Genomic DNA, 20,156 nt, shown 5'->3' with positions numbered 1-20,156 from the left:
AGGAAATTGAAAAAGGATACAAAACAGAAATCAGGCAAGTCATTCTTAGAATGTAGAATTATTTTCAAATTTAATGCTATTAAAATACTGAAATTTGTCAGTTATTAGATGTTCATAAATAAGAAATGGTTGTAAATTAAACTTCTACTCAACAGTAAATAATTAATTAATTATCAAGTGGTTCTTGAGTGTTTGTTTGTAATTTCACTCTTGAGTTAGTTTTATCCTAGTAGAATATAGTGAGTCGAGGTATGGATTGGAATAAATGGTTGATCACGGGCGATTTTTCATTTGTCTGGATCGGTACGTTACGGCTGTACGGTATGGGGCAGGCGCAGAGAGTGTTTCAGTAGTCTATATTCTACGAGGCTATCCGTATCTCCCATTCTTTCATGAGTGATTGCATGGCTACCGGTACGGTCAGACGCAAAGCGACTATAACCGACTACCGGTATTTGGTAAGACGGTATGGTACCGGCATCACGAGTGTCCAGACAACTGAGTAGTTAAGCAACATTCTCCAAGTAAATTACCTTCTACACGTAAAAACAAATTTTCCGAATTTTCGTATTCAATTCTATATTCTCTTATCATTATTATAAATATATTACTTCTTGTTGAACTTGTAGCATGGAGAATTTATAGAACATTTTTATATTGAATATTGCTCAAGAAAATCAGTAGTGAGTTGGAAACCCAGGGAACACATTTGTGCGCGTAGGATTATGCCTGACAACGTTGGTCCCAAGCAGAAGCAAATTTTCTAAAAATAAAAACGCGTGACAACGATGGGCCACGAGGCGGACCATCGTTGTCAACCTTTTTATTTTCTTTTTATCCAATTTTTTTTTTCAATTATTTTTATGTTTTTTCCCAACTATTTTTTTTTTTTCGGTTTTTTATTTTATTTTTTATTTTTATTTTCAATTTTACGCGTGACAACGATGGGCCACCATAGACAATCCTCAACATTATTCAAAATTTTGATGCCTATTTTGATATAATGATGCTTACTTAACCTTCATTTTGAAATGTTAATTAGGAAGTAATTAAGAATAATCAGTTTATTTGCTAAATAATATGGCTTTTTTTAACAGAACCGGCTGAATAATATGACTTTTTTGATGGAACCGGCTGACGAAAAATTTGAATCCCACCACTGGATATGCTGAGTGGCTGCTTAGGTTAGAAATTTGCCCAGATTCGACACTTCGTGGAAAAGTTCTTTAAAAGTATTAATTATAGATAATATTAAATTTATATAATATATGTTAAATGAGGCTGATGAATATATTACAGATGCATTTACAGCTGATCAAAGTTTAGTTGATTTTTTTTTTCCAAAATTTTTGTGGCATAATTTTGTGACTGCGTAAAAGATCTGTCCGAGCTGTTAATTTTCATATTGATATTCTGCTCCGCTTCTCACAACCTCATATTGCTGTTCATTCTTGTTATCAACTTGAATCGGAACTTCATATCCACTTTGTTCATTTTTGTTATCAACTGGAATCGGAACTTCATATCCACTTTCATCTGTTGTTTGTAGTGTGTAGTTTTCATATGCGGTTCGTTCATGGACAGTTGGCTGCTGATGTTGAATGTTCCCCATTTCCATTGAATCCTTGTTCTTTGGTTTCTTCTTGTTATTGTTGTTGTTGCAATACCTGATGTTATATAGAAAATATAATCTTTGATACATGTATAAATATTAACTTCAAGAGTGCGAGTCGAAATAAAGAAATTTGAATCTAACTTTTAAATGAAATTGAAAATGTCAGAGTTATCCAGCTGCAGATAAAGTCAATTTTTTAAACCTGGTTTAAAGATAAACTTTTTTTAGTGACATTATCTAGAGTTTGAAGTTACAGATTGGAAGCTTTTGTTAATGTTGAGTTGAGAAATCGTGTTTGAACTTCTGTCATCCCTGAGTTGGCACAGTCAGTTTTTTTTGACATATATTATGGAATATTAAAAATATCTTATGACTATGCGCCTTGCAAAAACGCTATCCTGTTACCTTACATTTTAGCATACTTGTGTACATGGTTACCTTAGTATTATGAACATCAAGAAAACTCCAATGATCAAACCCACAATTCCTGATACTGGAATAGCAATGATCAGTGATGTTTCAGTGCTGTTGCATTCACTGGGACATTGGATGTTGTCAGATGTTGAGGTTGATTCAGTAGTTGTGTCAGAATATTGCTTCACGAGAGATGAAGTATATTTTGCATGAGCTGTTTCTTTCGTTGTTGTTGATTCTTGCTCAGATGCTGTGACTAAAATTTTCAAATAAAAGTTCAAGTCCCATGTTTTAAAATTGGGTTATATCGCCTTATTAAATCAATTTGGGCACATTGACATTGCAGATTACACATCTTCAAATCCATGCCACTTCCTAAATAGGGTCGACAATGGCGAACTGGAAAGATTCTGGCTCTTCCTCTTTAGATATTTTCATATCAGTGAAGCAAATAAGTATCATAGAAAATATAAAAATAACTCACATAGAGCAGGTGTGGTTGTTGTTAGAGATTTGCAATTTATTACAAGATATTGAATTGTAAAGTATTTTGTGTAACCAGCAAGTTTTCCTGCATAGTATTGTATCTTGTATGGGCTTCCTCCAGCTTCATTCCATGGAATGATTGAATCACAGGTGTGATTTGCAACTAGAATTTTCTCTCTGATTTTGTTGATGTTACAAATGGTTGATGCAGTTGCGAATGCTAGGCAGTAATTGCTTGAAAATTCACATTTGTATCCATAAGTGCCTGTAAAAGTACTTTTTAATTGTTGCTTTTTATTAGAATAGTGTACAGTAGTATAGTAATTGTAGAATAGTATAATATACTTGGGAATCTGATTTCTCCAGAGCAGTCTGTGCTCCCAGTACCATTAGTCATTGGCAGTGAAACATTTTGTAACACCAGAACAACTGCAGTTTCATGATCTGTGTCCATACTTGTTGGTATTGTATAATCACACCAGCAGTTGTATTGATCACTTGGTCCATATGTGATGTTCTTGCTTCCTCTTCCAAGTAATGTATTTGAACAATCAGTGCATAGTGCTGCTTCATTCAGACGGATACTGACTGCTATAAAAAAGTTTTGCAATAACATTTGAAAATTCTTCAAATTTTCTTGCAAGCTTATATTTCCAAACACGCTCTTATACATAAGGTATCCATATTTTCTCTATCGTAGGTTTTGCAAGTTATAATGTATAAAACTCTATTATTCTTGTTTTAAAACAATTGAACAATCTATGTTTTCAGTTAACAAATGTTGACTTAGTTGTTCATGTGTAATTTTTTTGTAAGTAAGATCTCACCAATTATCTGCATAAACAACCATTCGCAATTGAAGAGTTTTGAATGTTTCCACATGTTGAGTTTATCTTCAGCAACTTCTTTACACTTTTCTTTGCTTTGTTTCTTCAATCACTCAATTCATTACACGATACTTACTTAGATGAAGATAAAAATCCAACTGACAAAATACGAGACCTGTCACAACACTTTATGTAACAAGCTTCTGATTTATAATCAGAATCTCTCTTAGTTTATATGAATCAGTGACCATGAATCATCATCTCTCTTTAATTCATAGGTCAAGCATTCCTTAAACAGTTCACTTGCAAGTGGTTGATGGATATTATTTGCAATTGCTAATATAATTACTCATTGATATATTTATAGATTACTTGGCGCTCCAGAAGTGTGTGTACCAATACTAGGGTTACTAATTTTGTTCGCCTACTTTACATCAAGTTGTGTAAACTGACTGAAACCAATGGGCCAATATTCAATTGGCTAACACAGACAGTCCCCGAACTCGTAATAGAACTAAAATGAGGAAAATTGGAATAAAATAGGACATCTCGTCAATTGTTGTTCTTCGATTTTAGTCTACTAATAATGTCCAAACTTATAAATCTTAGAAAATAATTCAAATGAGTTTCCCTCTATGACTAATAAAAGAAACTAATATTATTATTAAAGCTGGCTGGTGATTGTTTAACAAATACTGCTGATTATAGATATTTATTGTATTACGTACTACGATCATCGTTCATTCTGGTATATAGGAAGTTGATTTATCACTCATAGGTGAAGAAAGTGTCAGAATGTCGAACGACAGTAAGGAAGTATGTCATCTTCAGATATTCGTACATCGCAAGATAAAGTGTTTTTTTAGTAATACTGACAATTATTTTTCGCTTATCAGTTTATTAGTTCAAACTTTATTGATGTAGTCTGATGAAGCAATAAATTCATATGTTTCTTTTATTTTGGCTTGGAGCTATATCTGAAGTCACCATAAATGGTAGATTATTTAGCTTTTGAACTCAAATTTTTTTTTCTGTCAATTAACTGACAATGAGGAGTTGGTGAAGTTGGGAACTGGAAAGAATATGATTTTTTTGATTCCAGCAGTCTTGTATATTTGATTAGATGGGGTTTTTAGCAGAGTCATGGACTTTCATTATGATTTGTGATTACAACCATTGATAACTCTTTTTACTTCCTAAACGAAGAAAACCAATTTTTAACAAGATTCACTTTTCTTTTCTATTATTTTGGTCAAGTCTTTTTTGGAGTGATAAATTGCTTGAAATATAACCTGCCTTTTTATTGAATAAGTCTTCTTTACTAACCTTACTTTTGCACAGAAAAACTGCTAAACTATATCAGACATATGTATAATTTATTTCATTCATTCTACAGAATCTGTGTGACAACAATTGTTAGAAGAGGAAGTTGAAAAGAGAAAACAAAACAGAAATCAGGTGAGTCATTCTCAGAATGTAGAATTATTTTCAAATTCAATGCTATTAAGAAACCTGTAAAAGTACTGACATTTGTCAGTTATCAGATTTCATGAATAAAGAATGGTTGTAAATTTACTCTTCTACTCAGCAGTATTTAATTAATTATTTATTCAGTGATTCTTGAGTGTTTCTTTGTAATTAGACATGTCAGTGTACATAACGATCGTTTCAATATTATGTTGTTGTTCTTGTTAGTATTATTCTTCTTTTTCGCCTTGATGAAATCGCTTTTCTCTTCGAATACTGGACCAATTGCTTTGAAATTTTCAGTGGTTGAAGATTGATTTTTTTTGCCAGAAAGCTATTACTTTAACTTATTTCAAAATTTTTTGTGGACTTCAAGAGATTCGTTTTTTATGTGTTAGAATAAAAAATAGCAACACTTTGTGACCAGGGATGGCCATTTCGGAATACCAAACTATTCCGTATACATTCTAAAATAATGTTTTCGAATCTGGAATTCCGAATACATTCTAAAATCGAAAATAACACATTTTTGTTTTAGTTTATTAAAACCCAGTAAATTAGGATATAAGCTTCAATAGAAATATCATAATAAAGCCACAAACCAACAGTATATGTACACAAAGTAATTGATAGTTTATAGCTATCAGTAAAAAATAACAGCAACTTGTGACACAGTCGGTTTATTAGAATTATTCTCTTTGTACAAATGACCATATGAAAAGATAACCAAGGAGTTGTCTGACGCTTTCTATCATTGGTACCATGATATTACGATAATAGTCAAGTCTATTGACTTGACTTATGAGTAACATATTGCTGTGTTTGAAATTAGAAATAAATTAGTAGAGGATAGATAACCACCACTGCCAGCCGCACAGCCAGGATTTTCGAAATCGGAAATTCCCATTGCCGCCTGTAACACCCACCGCGATTCCTCGCTCGTTAAAAGAGCCGTCTTTCCAGCGTATAATGATCATCCTGTTACGTAAAATATTCAATCCGTGACAACTACGAGATTCTAAAATATTTTTATTTAATTTAATGTGCCCAACGTAACTCGCGGTTGCTTATTCTTACCTCAAAATAACATTACTATTCAGTCCACGGCGATCTGTGACCTAAAAGTACGAGATAAACTGCCTGATGTATTTAATTTCAATACGTATTTTTGCAATCTTGCCAACTCGTTATCGCCGTTAGAAAAATCTCAAATAATGATATGAAATCCTGTTAAGTGTAGAGTATAATTCATTTCATACAATGAATATACATATAAAGTTTAGCAGTAAATTGAAAATACATATTCATCGCCGCGATTATGCCACCTGTTAAAAGAGTCGACTTTTACAACAAATAATATAACAACGACTATATATTTTTCTGTTGTGCAAAGTGATGAATTCGTACCGATACGGGCATATTTAAAATGTCTTGCTTTATTAATTTAAGTGTCTTCAATTTAACCTGCGGATGCGTCGACAAAATAAAATCCTCACCACTCTTATATACCATTGCAATCCGCGGTTATAAAAATAAAAACGTGTGGTAAACTGCCCGATTTAATAATGTTTTGATCCGTATTTTGCGAATTCGGCAAATATTTATGTGTACTTGTTAACAGTGACTTCGCTCAATCGAAATGCTGCCACTCTGATTATTTTTAGATAAAACCGTTCGAAAAATCCATAAATCTGCTGTAACATCTCAGAGTAAAATTTATTTCATCACAATAAAATTGATTGAATATACTTTAGATTGATTATATTATATACCGGTACTGCGGTACATCCTCACAACCTGGGAAAAAGTCGCGTTTCAAACCTTGTATCATGTTAACAGGAAAATATTTGACAGCAATTTGAAGTAATGGATAATCAGGCAAATCCCGCCCTCAATTTGTGACGATATGTTTCTAAACGCCGACCAAACGTAATGTGTGCCAGAGCCCAGAGGCACACGAAATTTTGCAGTTTTCACTGCCTAAAAGAGCGTTTTTTAAATTTTCGCGGGCCTCAATAAAACTTATATTGTTTACGGTTTTATTTTCAGTATTTTAAATTGCCGTTTTTCAATCAAAAAGTTGCGTTGTCTTTAGAAACTCGCCGCCGATGAACGTATTTACCAGATTTACGTATTTACCAGATTTACGTATTTATTTATCGTGGAACAAATTTGTGGAAAATCTCGTTTTAGAGAAAAAAACACAAACGTAAAGGCGTTTCCGGCTAAATAACACGTTACACTGATGAGTGATGAAAACAATCACGCGCAAGTTTTTATCGAGAATGTTTTCATTCAACGGAAACGTCTTGAAAGCGGCGTTAAAAATGTGTGACGTCACACAAATATCCGATATTCTTATGATCGCTAATTCCGATATTCGAATAACGAGATATTCGAATACATTCGAATACTTTATTCGAATTGGTCATCCCTGCTTGTGACGTGTCCATATATTTGAGCACAGATCTCTTGTTTCAATTTCCATTTCGAGTAGGCTGTTGTTGTCTTAAAAATATAGTCATTTCGACATTTCATACAACATCGACATCCTCATTGGTCCATTTATTATCTACTCGCGCACACTCACTCACAGAGTAGTTATATTGGTATGATATGCTGAGTGTCTTCTCGGGTTAAAATTTCTTTCAGATAAGACATTACAAGGTAAATTTCTTTGAAAGTTTTAATTATGGATAATTGTAAATTGGTATAACATAAATGAATATATAACAGATGCAAACAACTTCTAAATTGTTCTGTAAGGCTGATCAAAATTCAACTCATATTTTGCCAAAATTTCTATGGCATAGTTTTGTGACCGTGAAAAAAGGCCTCTCCGATCTGTTAATTTGCGAATTGGTATTCTGCTCCGCTTTTAACAACCACATATTGTTGTTCATTCTTGTTATCAACTGGATTCATAACTTCATATCCACTTTGTTCATTCTTGTTATCAACTGGATTTATAACTTCATATCCACTTTGTTCATTCTTTTTATCAACTGGATTCATAACTTCATATCCACTTTGTTTATTCTTTTTATCAACTGGATTTATGACTTCATATCCACTTTGTTTATTCTTTTTATCAACTGGATTTATGACTTCATATCCACTTTGTTTATTCTTTTTATCAACTGGATTTATGACTTCATATCCACTTTGTTTATTCTTTTTATCAACTGGATTTATAACTTCATATCCACTTTGTTTATTCTTTTTATCAACTGGATTTATGACTTCATATCCACTTTGTTTATTCTTTTTATTAACTGGATTTATAACTTCATATCCACTTTGTTTATTCTTTTTATCAACTGGATTTATAACTTCATATCCACTTTGTTTATTCTTTTTATCAACTGGATTTATAACTTCATATCCACTTTGTTTATTCTTTTTATCAACTGGATTTATAACTTCATATCCACTTTGTTTATTCTTTTTATCAACTGGATTTATAACTTCATATCCACTTTGTTCATTCTTTTTATCAACTGGAATCGGAACTTCATATCCACTTTGTTTATTCTTTTTTTCAACTGGAATTGGAACTTCATATCCACTTTGTTCATTCTTGTTATCAACTGGATTTATAACTTCATATCCACTTTGTTCATTCTTTTTATCAACTGGATTTATAACTTCATATCCACTTTGTTCATTCTTTTTATCAACTGGATTCATAACTTCATATCCACTTTGTTTATTCTTTTTATCAACTGGATTTATAACTTCATATCCACTTTGTTCATTCTTTTTATCAACTGGAATCGGAACTTCATATCCACTTTGTTCATTCTTTTTATCAACTGGAATCGGAACTTCATATCCACTTTGTTCATTCTTTTTATCAACTGGAATCGGAACTTCATATCCACTTTGTTCATTCTTTTTATCAACTGGAATTGGAACTTCATATCCACTTTGTTTATTCTTGTTATCAACTGGAATCGGAACTTCATATCCACTTTCATCTGATGTTGGTGTGTATGTTGTTCGTTCATTGACAGTTGGCTGCTGATGTTGAATGCTTTCCATTTCCATTGAATCTTTGTTTTTTGGTTTTTTGTTGTTGTGGATGCAATACCTGGGTTTATAAAATCAATATTGTATATTCGTGCATATAAGCCGACTCCATAAAAGCGGTATTGAAACGACGATTTTTATGAAAATTCGCATATAAGCCAACCCTACAATTAGTAAAACGCCGTACGCACCTATCACAGTCAAGGATATCAAAGTATTCAAATACTTTTCCGACTGATTTTCGAATAATAGCCACTTTTCGCCCTTATCACGGTGTTTCGTTGTCAAGAGAGATATTCAAACCAATTATAGCACTTTGCCACGTATTATAATGACGACGATAAATGAAATCGGGACTTTGATTGCTCATTTTCTGTGCGACCCTGCGCCTTTCATTTTGTTGCGGTATATTTGCATGGTTGCGTGGTTGCGTGGTGGACATTGATGCCATTTCCTTGCAAAGCTTTTTATTTTATATTTATTTCCAGTAAGTCACAAAATTGAAAATTATATTGTTGAAACTTCTATTTTTGTGCCGTTGAATGTAATAGGCCCTTTCATGTATGGTCATGACTGAAACGATATTATGGGTAGCAACATTTAAAGTGTGCTTTTTTGAAGTTTACACAAGTGGAAAACGCTAGTTCTATGAATAGAATCGAGTTGTATCTCTGCCCGGTAGGATGTAATAATCCATTTCATGTATTATCGGTAACAACATTTAAAGTGTGCTTTTTGAAGTTTACACTAGGAGAAAACGCTGGTTCTCTAAATAGAATCAAGTTGTATGTCCGTCCGGTAGAATGTAATAAGCGATTTCATGTATGGTCATGATAACTTATTTTTGAAATTTAAAAATGGCTTACATGCAAGAATATAGGGTACAGATATTTATTATCAACCACATTCAAATGAAACCTTGAAATGGCATATTATTCTCAAAACAGTATTCAAAAACATTATACAAAGTGCAAATATTGGAAGGAAAATATTACTACTTTGTGTTATTTTACCTCTTACCTTTGTATGAAAAACATTGACAAAGCTCCAAAGATAAAACCAATAACTATTCCTGACACTGCAATTGCGATCATCAGTGAAGCAGAACTTATATTGGTTCCCGTGGTAATGGTGACGTTTTTGTCCAAATCGGTTGTAGAATGAAATTCAGTTCTGTCTGAATCCCATAGTGTTGTTTGCTGCTCAGCTTCTGTGACTGGAAATTATTTATTAATTTTTATTTTTAGAAATGTTAACAGGTAATGATTGGTATATTGTTTTTTGAGTTCTAGTTAGAAGTGCAGCCAGGTTGTTCAAAAGTTTATGGAGGTTGGAATTTCTGTAGGCGAGTCAGTTCATTCTTCTATATAACATTGTCTACAATGCATAACGCGATTTTTCAGTAACCTAATGATATTAAGGAAACATTTTTGGGGTTTTAAGGTTCAAATCCTGTTGGGAGTAATCGGCTATTGTTGGACTCCTCACAGTCGTAGGTCGGTCCTAGTTACTGCTTTCCTTCGCCTTTAAGTGCATGCATCTGAAACTAATAACTGGGCATTCCATAATTCACATATACTGGTAACTGGATGGAAGGCGCATGATTCTATGAGAAGAAAAAATATATAACAGGTCTTCATTGCACAGAATGTGCATTTCTTGACAGATATTTGTGACATAGGAAAATCACCAAACATAACAAAATTAGCTTTTTAAAAATCACGTGCATTCTTGTCAACTTTTTCAGTTTTTAAAAATTTTAAAATAGGTTGTTTTTCCTTTTATTTATTTCCTTTACTGTGTTACTGATAGTCTTCCTTTGCTTTTAACTTACTTGACTGAAGCGTGGTTGTTAGTCTGCAATCTACTACAAGATATTGCATTGTAAAAGCTTTTGTGTAACCATAACGGTCTATTGCACCATATAGTATCTTATATGGGCTTCCTTCAGCTTTATTCCATGGAATGATTGAATCACAGGTGTGATTTGCAACTGGAATTTTCTCTCTGATTTTGCTAATGTTGCAAATGGTTGATGCAGTTGCAAATAAAAGACAGTAGTTCCTTTGATATTTGCATACATCTCGACTGGTGTCTGTAAAAATGTCCTTTGAAATTAACATTTTTTTATGGCCTGCTATGGCACCACGTTAGAGTGCTTTACTCACCTGGTAATCTGATTATCCCAGAGCAGTCTCCACTTTCGCTACCTGTTGTCAATGGCAATGAAACATTCTGCAACAACAGAACAACTGAGGTTTCATTATCTGTGTCCATGCTTGTTGGTATTGTCCATTCACACCAGCAGTTGTATTCATTACTTGGTCCATATGTGATTTTCTTGCTCTCAGATCCAAGTATTACATGGGGGCAATCTGTACAATTTGCAGCTTCATTGAAGCTGATACAAAGTGCTGAAGAAATATATTTCCCAAATTCATTATTATAACAGATTTCAAAGTTCAACGTTTTCTGAATTTTGTTTTCGTTCACAATGAAGGATTCAAGATTTAATTATAGTGAAAAAATTTGATTTATTTTGAACAGTCTTTTTAAATCATCCTCATTTAGGACGGTGCGCTGACCTAGAGGTTAAAGCGTTAAACTTAACGGTACTCCTGAAGTATACTGGTAGTATGTGTACCAGGTTAGGGTTAGGCCATAATTTTATTCCAATTTTTTTATTTTAGTTATAATACGAGTTCAGTGACTAGGCAAGTGACTTCCGCAGTATTTGCACCTAAAATTATGGCCCAACCCTAACCTGGTACACATACTATGTTCCGGTGTCCCCCATTTTTGTTATGCATACTTCAGGAGTACCAACTTAACTGTGTTGGCAACGCAAATTAAACATCTCAGGTTCATATCCCATACCTACCCCCTCACCCAGGGTGTAACAAATAGAGTAGGCAATGTCAAACCGAAATGATTCCGATACTTCCAAAACAATAATAGCTCGTTAGATATCAGTCGCTGCATATACAGGGTCTTGTCCAGTGCGAAATTAAGAAGATGTCCATTGAGTTAAGGAATTGAGCAATAAGACAGTTTTAAACTGGCATTTTCCACTCCATCAATGTAATAATTTCTTAAAATTGTTTAAAAGCAAATAAAAGAAAGAATAACTCACCAATAAAATACAAAACCGAGTATTTGTAGTTGATAATTGAAGACTTTGATTTCTTCATCATGAATTGTTCAAATAAACTGAATAAACCCAGGTGATTCTTTCTCTAAGTGAAGGCAGCCTTTGATTGCAGAAATGAGTTTCAGTTTCTAGTATTAATCAAGTCTGAGTCGTTTTTCTATTATTTTTATTTTGGCTTTTCTTGATCATTTCCTTGATAAGAGGTGTGCGTTGATTATCATAATTATGACTCATCGCAACTTTCTAATAATAGCATGAGGTTTAGAATAAAATATACCAACGGTTTACTTCGCAATTAATTTCACTCCCACGATATTATTGAGAGTTCTTTCTGAATGAAGCTTTGTTTACAAATTACGCATCGTTGATTTCTACCTTTGAAAGCTGCTTCTTGAATACTATAGCATATTAGAAAGCACTTTTGACGTCTAGGGTCACACCTGCTCTTGACAGATCTTGTTGCATGTTAATTATGCAACGCCGAATCGCAACGCCTAAACTATGAACCTGCCATATTGCAAATATAATTATATCCAACCAAATATACTATTGTTTTTGAAAAAAGTGGATGTCTCCCTGACCCTTATCCTCAGAAAAAAATGTTACCATTACAAAAATTTTGATGCTGATTTTGAGAGAGTTTTTATAAACTAGTTTTCATGTCAATATTCCTCATTTTGATTCAAAATATATTACGGTACCACCTGCAATTTAAAAGTACTGATAATTGTAGTCTCTTATAGCTTGTTGCAACTTTACTGTATCAATTCGTGGTTGATGCAACTAAACTAAATATCTTGAGAATACAATGTGTCTACCAAAATATTTGTATGTAAATTTTTTAAACATAACTAAAAACTGACAAATAGCTAGCAAAGTTCAAAAAAAAGTTAATGTTTAAGATCATAATTTTCATGTATCCAATCAAAGAGTCCTGCTGCACACTAATACAAATGTATTTCTGTAACGTTTCGTCAGACTTTCTCAGACAAGCAGTTTAAAACCATTGGTTGTAGAATAGTCATAGAATGGAAATAAAATGATAGAATAGTCATGTTTATTTCTGCTGCAGAATCCCTGCAGTATACTCATACGGATCCACTAGCATAAAGGCATAGAGGAAGGATAAAGAGTTAGTCTTGTCCAACCCAACTCAAAGTAGAGTTTAAGATCATGTTTGAAAATTTTTCTGAATAAAAAAATTGTTGTGAGCGTCTGGTAAATTTTACAATTGTTAGAACACCTGTGGTATCTTACTAATTAGCCATTGTTGCAGAAAGCTATGCTTGGCGATTCTTCCTTGGTCAACCTAAGTCAGTCAAAGGTAAACTAATAACTTAGCACAAAACCTAGCAGTAGATTGTGCAAAGCCTTGTTCAACCCAATGAAGTAAAGTCTTTTTTTTTACATACAATATGCACTTTATTTAGATAAAAATCTTTTTTATATATAGGATATGCTATTTATTTATATAACACTCATACAGTTAGAATATTGTAAACTACACTCCATTTTTGTGAAAGTTGTCATTTTCGTGCTGAAATAGTAATATTTGTGTCAAGTGGGAGTCAGCTAAGCATTAGGTTTATGTTTACCGTCACACTTCTGATTATCATGCAAGTGTTCGCAAGTTAGAATCATGTGATAGATGAATATTTGCAAGACGATTGCTGGACTCCTTGGTTGATGCCTTAAGGTGGATCAGGTTGCTAAACAGTCCCAACTCCCTATATCACCAAGTCCATGAACGACTGACTTGCCATTTTCAAAATCAATGCTATTTATAAAACTCACAATTTGCGTTGTGACTGAAACCTTTTTTCTCATTTCACATGAAGACATAATAAGGCAATAAGAAGTTGAGAGCGTTTCAAAACACTTTCAGTCTCGGAATTCAAAAGCAAAGGGTACTGAAGCTCAGAGCATATCGGCTCAAAGGATTTTACCGTCTGAGTCATATTGCCTGCACAAGCATTATGAAAAAATATTTGATGATAATGTAGCTAACATACAATATTGCATTAGGAAAATGATGGATTAACATAATAAATGATAATATGACAGTATAAGCTAGGTAAACAACTATAGTTCATGTTGAGATAAAGAAACTTATATTTTCTTGTTCATGTTTGTTTATTTCGTTTTCAGTGACTATTTGATGGAGCCATATTATTTTGGGGATTAGCTATAGAAAGCTTTGAGGGTTTTTCTTATTTTTCATATGCAGATTCCTTCCCACATATTATCTCTTCATATGGTCTTTCATTCTTTTTATCAACTGGAATTATTACTTCGTATCCGTTTTCGTTTATAGTTGGTTCATGATTTTCATATGCTGCATTTTTCATGGTGTTATGTTGATGATGTTGACTGCTTTGCATTTCCATTTGGTTTTGCAATTGTTTTTTCCTCAGAAATCTGAAGTACAGTTATTTTTACAACTTTTCATAATGTGCTCATGTTGAAATATCTCATAAATGAAAGAAATATTTCTGATTGGTAAAATAGCAGATGCCCACAACAAATGAGCAAGATTATTTATTTCACTGTAAAAAAATTTAATAATTTTTTTGCATGCAAAATTCATTCCGCATGCAAAATTCAATAATTTTTTTTAGGCTCAGAAGAAAAGGAAGTGGGTATATACAGTATTTCTTTTAATCGTAGATTCTTATGTCGAATTCGACATTTAATAATATTATCATAGAGAGTCAATACAATAATGATTGTAAAATATTGAATTATAAACATTCCTGACGGCGGCGACAAAAATGTGTGCGTGATATTCCATATTCTTATAAAAACTAAAAACAATAGGTCTTGATATTATGATATATCCATTTGACTATTCCATTCAATTTGGTAATTGTTTACCTCTGCATCAAGCAAGTTGTCAGAATCCCAATGATGATTCCAACAATTAATCCTGCAGCGCCCACTGCAATCATTAGTGTATATACAGATTCACAATTTTCAATACATTTGTTATCACTGGCAATTTCTCTAGTGTTTGTAGTCATTTCTAGAATAAAATTATTATGCTTTTACTGTTTTATACAACGTTGTATAATATTCTGAACAATGTTCTGCATTATATATGAGTAAGTAAAGAGCTATTATAGTTTTATATTTTTGGTTTGACATTACCTACACAATTTATTACACTCTATGTCAGGGGTCAGCAACCTACGGGCCGGATCCAGCCTGCGGAGCACTATAATCCGGCCTGCGACGCTTCACTAAATTATAGTAACAAAACATCCGTTTTGACTAATATATTTTCCAGACTAAATTATATTACAACCTAACAACTATATATTTCACAATTACTCGTTTGATGAGCATTTAATTTAATTAATATTGCAAATGGCAACAAAACGCAGGAAAGTTGATGCTAAGTGCAAAGGGTTCAATGGCGCTGAAAATATTCAAATGAAATTTCATGAGATGCAATGAGGAAATAAATCTATATTCTATTCGAGAAATGTATCACTGCTTGATTTTTATTATAAAAAGTACCATCCGTTCGGTTTTTCAACTTTCTAAAAATATGTGCGGCCCGACAATGACTTGCAACCTCAATTTTGGCCCGCGAGCGACAAAAAGTTGCCGACCCTTGCTCTATGTGATGTGGGGAAATCCGATTTAACCATAGATTTTTGCCTGTAATGCTGTCGTAGTAAGTCCAACGCTTTATCCACTAGGCTTCCCCTCATATATATTAATATGAAATACTTGTAAGTTTGAATTCAGTGGAAATATTAAAGTAGCCAAGCTAATATATCATTATTTATGTGATCACATTCCAATAGAGATGAAGTTCAATTTAGCACAATCATTTAGTAAATAAACATTTGTGTAGTTTGAGTTATTTTGACAGGCAAGCAACCTTCGTTAAACTGCCGAACATAGCACACAAATCGGTTATTCACAGACTTTGTGAATCTGAGTTCGAACACATTCCAAAATATGAACTTATTCAATTCATACCAGTAGTTTTGATGGTTTCGAAAGTTGTTGTTTCACATATAATTCTTGCAAGTGTTAATGGAACCTTTGTTGTTTGTTTCTGTTGTGTGGTGGTTGCTGAAAATAATTTCATATTTATTATAAGTGAAAATAATTGTTTGGTGTAGATTTGCAAACTCTGAAGGAAAAAACTCACTTGTTTTTGGTGTGGTTGTTGTTGATCTACAATCTATTACGAGATATTGAATTGTGAAGTATTTAGTGTAACCAGCAAAGTTTTTTGCATTGTATAGTATCTTGTATGGACTTCCTCCAGCTCTATTCCATGGAATGAATGAATCACAGGTGTGACTTACAACTGGAATTTTCTCTCTGATTTTGTTGATGTTGCAAATGGTTGATACAGTTGCAAATGCGAGACAGTAATTGCTTGAAAAATCACATTTGTATCCAGCAGCGTCTGTAAAAGCATTGAAACAGTTTTGTTTTACTCATATTTTTATTAATTGTGCTGTATATTAGAATAGTATACGATAGTAGTAATAGTAGAGTAGTATAATATAGCTTACTTGGGAATCTGATTGCTCCAGAGCAATCTCTACTTCCCGGACCAGTTGTCATTGGCAATGAATAATTTTGTAACAACAGAACAACTGCAGTTTCACGATCTGTCTCCATACTTGTTGGTATTGTCCAATCACAGTTGCAGTTGTATTCATTACTTGGTCTGTATGTGATATTCTTGATCTCTGTTCCAAGTATTGTATTCGGACAATCAGGGCATCGTCCTGCTTCATTAACACTGATTGAAAAGGCTGAGTAAAATATAGGAAGAACATTTCACATTTCCTAGTTATGTCATTCAGGCGTTCGTGTAGCAACCACTAACTGTTGCATACCTAAATAGAATTAATTATGAATATATAAAATTACCATTATTTTTAAAGGTGTTGCTTTTCTTAATTTTAGATTTATACTACCGGTTATATTGTTATAGATTATATTGTTCACAAAATTGAGGTTGGATCTTATTTTATACCGCATATGTATGACTTTCCTCCCCAAACAAGGTGATGCACAAGCAGCAACTGATATATAAGGAGCTCCTTTATTCTGGAAGAACCGTGACATTGCTTACCAAATTTATTACACCCTGAGTGAATTGGTGCGCATGAGATTTGAACCCCAGATTTTAATCTGAAATGTCATAGTCTCATTATTTAACAACTAGCGACCAAGCCCGTGTTCATTATTGTTTTTATTGAACTGGTGTAGGATGTTTGTGGTCCAAGGGGAACGCTCTAAGCCCACTTTTTCTCGAATTTTGCAATTTGGTTCATATAGGCTTTCATCTTCATCAAAAATACCTCTGATTACACAGTTTAGAGTCCTTTGGGGGATTATTGTGTGCAATAGCATTTCTGGATTCCCTAATGCTCCTCTTTCACCTTCAAGTCCATGCATTTAACTAGTCGACTAATTTAGGGCTGAAAACTGGACAAGAAACTGTGGTTCACCATACTATGTAGCCGATTTATCAGCTTTCATTTGTCCCGGAACAAATATGAACATCCTGTTTTTATAACGAAGTTCTTACCAAGAAGAACCCATATGCTGCATTTGAAGATCATCCTTTTTGAATTTTTATTGATTTACTCTGAAATCTGTTGGGTAGGACTTTAAACCTAAAACGGAATCCAGACTGTAATGCAAATGAGTAGTGTCACTTCCAAGAATTTACCTTACGGGCAAATTCTAACTAAAATATTTTAAGATGTTACATTCTAAGTATTTATTTGTTGATCCTAATCTACCTTTCAAAGAACTGTTCAAGATATTGAACTAAAGTGGGGTCACGACACAATAATACAAATGAGAAAGTCACTGTCAAAAATCCAACCTCAATCTTCTTTATTGAAATCTTTTATTTGTAGGTCTTACATTCTAAGTTCATATCTGCGGAGCCCTGAGCTACCTTTCAAAGATGCTAAAATCTGTAATATTACAACTGTTTATATACTGTTTATATGGTATTTCACTGACATAAAAGGTGGGCAAACTGTAAACCATTGTCTGTATTAGATTTAACTTAGATCTGTCTTTAAATGATCACATTGTATACATTATAGTCATGTTAATTTCCTTTATCATATGTTGACAGTTATGTCATTCAGGCTTTCGTGTAACTCCCACTAACTGTATATTAGGAAAGAATATACATTCTAACCGTTTTGTTCAATTATTATTTTGTGTATTATTGTTGTTGTTACGTCAATGCGCATTACATTATATGTGTGGTATAAAATCGACCATTCTGAGTATTTTTTTAATCTCGGTGAACGAGTTCTATTCTTCTCTTCTAATTTTTATGTCAGAAATAGTTGGTAACACACAAGGTGATGTTTGAAATAATAACAATTTTTCACTTTTTATTTTAACATTATTTATCTTCATTCGACTTTTTAAACAGTCTTAGTCGAACAAGGCAATTACAAGCAACCATTCATATCTTAGGAGCTACTTTGAATCTTAAACTTTCTCGTTTGGTTTTGTTTCCCCAATTTATTACACCCAGGGTGACATTGTAGAATTGATAGTTTGAACCAGAGTTGTGTAACCTTTGTGCGAGAAAGGTAAATGTAACGCTTTAGCAATTAGGACATCACGCTCACAATAAGAAAAAAAGAAAACAAGTTGGTAACTGTATCTTTATTGTATTTCTGGCAACTAGCATTTTCCCTGATGGCTAAGCTTGACCTCTGATATCATCAGTCACAGATGACTGAATATGACCAACCAGCAGTGAAGGTGAAATAGCCATGTCCTCTCTGTACTTGAGGGCTCATTTCTGTTGGTATGTCTTGAGAGTTACTTTAGTTATGCTTATGGGCAGTCACTGTTTATATTTTAAATATTGAATGTTATTTATTTTCAGTTTTTTGATTCGATGGAAGAATTTTGGATCGTATCAAGAGCTCACATAATGATCAGCACAGAACATCAGCAAATAAACCTATCTTCAATTTGTACACTGTCTTCATCCGGTACTCCTGAAGTATGTGAACCAAGATGGCAGACACTGGAACGTAATGTGTACCAGGTTAGGATTAGGCCATGGTTTCAGGTACAAGTACTACGGGAGTCACTTAGCTAGTCCCCAAACTCGTAATAGAACTAAAATAAGAAAAATTGGAATAAAATTATGACCTAACCCTAACCTGGTACACATACTACGTTCCAGTGTCCACCATCTTGGTTCACATACTTCGGCAGTACCCTTCATCTGCACCTCATCCCTTTTGTTTGCAATTTTGCCCATCTTAACAAAACTTCTATTATTCTACTTTGTAATTTTAATGCATAGTTTTTAGAATATATTGTTTTATTAGTGCTTTCTCTGTATACATAATATTTCTATCATGATAAAAACAATACTGCAAGGTTAAGTTACAGTAAACTGTAAATGTTACTTAGCTAAGACACCATGCCCATAGCACCAAACTGGAAAGAACTTTGTTATTCACCCTATTATGATTGAGCTAACTTTTATCATCTTTTCTCCCATAAGATGGGAAATAAAGACTGTTTGGCAACATTGATGCCATCCTAAAATCCAGGAAATCTTTTTTCATTGCTGTAGATGTTACTAATCTTCAACCCCATTTCCATAAAACCGTTAAGTAGACACCATGTTGTGTTTTATGATTAAGGTGTATTTCATCAGCTTTCTCTTCAAACTATAAGTTCGTTAATGCCACCTTCTGTCCTAAAAGTTCTTTTCTTCCAGATGTCATGGAAAACTTTCAATTACACATTTTAGGCCTTTGACATGGAGACTGAGTTCCAAGTTTACATTCGCAGTTTATATGACTTGTCCAATCAGGGCACGCAATGTAGTTTTGGGAATACATGAGCGATTTATGAACTGCCCAATGGATTCCTACTAACTTTAAATATGGGAAACCCTGCTGTATGTGTATGGAATCGTCTAAACAGTACATGAGTTAAGATATGATGTATGGAAGACATCGTAACTATCATGTATTTATGTGAATTAGAAAAGCTGTTTCTAGATTCTTTTTATTATTATTTTAACCTGTTACTACGGAAGGTCATGAAAAGATCTTCACATCTGTGAGATTGTCATTGTTGAATTCTTGCTCACAGGATTAAAATTATTCTTTGTTTTCTCAGC

General features: G+C 33.3%; 3 protein-coding genes and 1 long non-coding RNA gene across 5 annotated transcripts; 1 reads left to right on the top strand and 3 right to left on the bottom strand.

The window, feature by feature from the left end:
- Positions 1-4,160, bottom strand: LOC120347068 (uncharacterized). Of its 2 annotated transcripts, none has more exons than XM_039416889.2 (5): positions 3,343-4,160; positions 2,861-3,103; positions 2,514-2,780; positions 2,054-2,285; positions 1-1,667 (listed from the first exon to the last, which is right to left on the bottom strand). In XM_039416889.2, the coding sequence occupies exons 1-5, from the start codon at positions 3,395-3,397 to the stop codon at positions 1,394-1,396; spliced, it is 1,071 nt and encodes a 356-aa protein (XP_039272823.2). In that variant the 5' UTR covers positions 3,398-4,160; the 3' UTR covers positions 1-1,393. The 2 variants fall into 2 exon arrangements, with proteins under 2 accessions (XP_039272823.2, XP_039272822.2); XM_039416888.2 differs by having other exon boundaries at positions 2,861-3,106; positions 3,343-4,154.
- A 489-nt stretch (positions 4,161-4,649) lies between these two features.
- Positions 4,650-20,155, top strand: LOC144429580 (uncharacterized). Its single transcript, XR_013478876.1, has 2 exons — positions 4,650-4,800; positions 18,897-20,155. It is a non-coding gene; the product is annotated as an uncharacterized LOC144429580 (long non-coding RNA).
- LOC144429744 (uncharacterized) lies at positions 6,877-12,402 on the bottom strand. Its single transcript, XM_078117935.1, has 5 exons — positions 11,975-12,402; positions 11,010-11,255; positions 10,676-10,936; positions 9,862-10,057; positions 6,877-8,902 (listed from the first exon to the last, which is right to left on the bottom strand). The coding sequence occupies exons 1-5, from the start codon at positions 12,033-12,035 to the stop codon at positions 7,657-7,659; spliced, it is 2,010 nt and encodes a 669-aa protein (XP_077974061.1). The 5' UTR covers positions 12,036-12,402; the 3' UTR covers positions 6,877-7,656.
- On the bottom strand, positions 13,645-17,137 carry LOC144429578 (uncharacterized). Its single transcript, XM_078117674.1, has 5 exons — positions 16,531-17,137; positions 16,158-16,421; positions 15,983-16,078; positions 14,867-15,014; positions 13,645-14,410 (listed from the first exon to the last, which is right to left on the bottom strand). The coding sequence occupies exons 1-5, from the start codon at positions 16,637-16,639 to the stop codon at positions 14,203-14,205; spliced, it is 825 nt and encodes a 274-aa protein (XP_077973800.1). The 5' UTR covers positions 16,640-17,137; the 3' UTR covers positions 13,645-14,202.
- Position 20,156: the final 1 nt, after the last annotated feature.

This window comes from Styela clava, chromosome 11 (genome assembly GCF_964204865.1).
Source record: "Styela clava chromosome 11, kaStyClav1.hap1.2, whole genome shotgun sequence".
In the NCBI taxonomy this organism is placed as follows: Eukaryota; Metazoa; Chordata; class Ascidiacea; order Stolidobranchia; family Styelidae; genus Styela; species Styela clava.
This window is presented reverse-complemented; position numbering and strand designations above follow the sequence as displayed.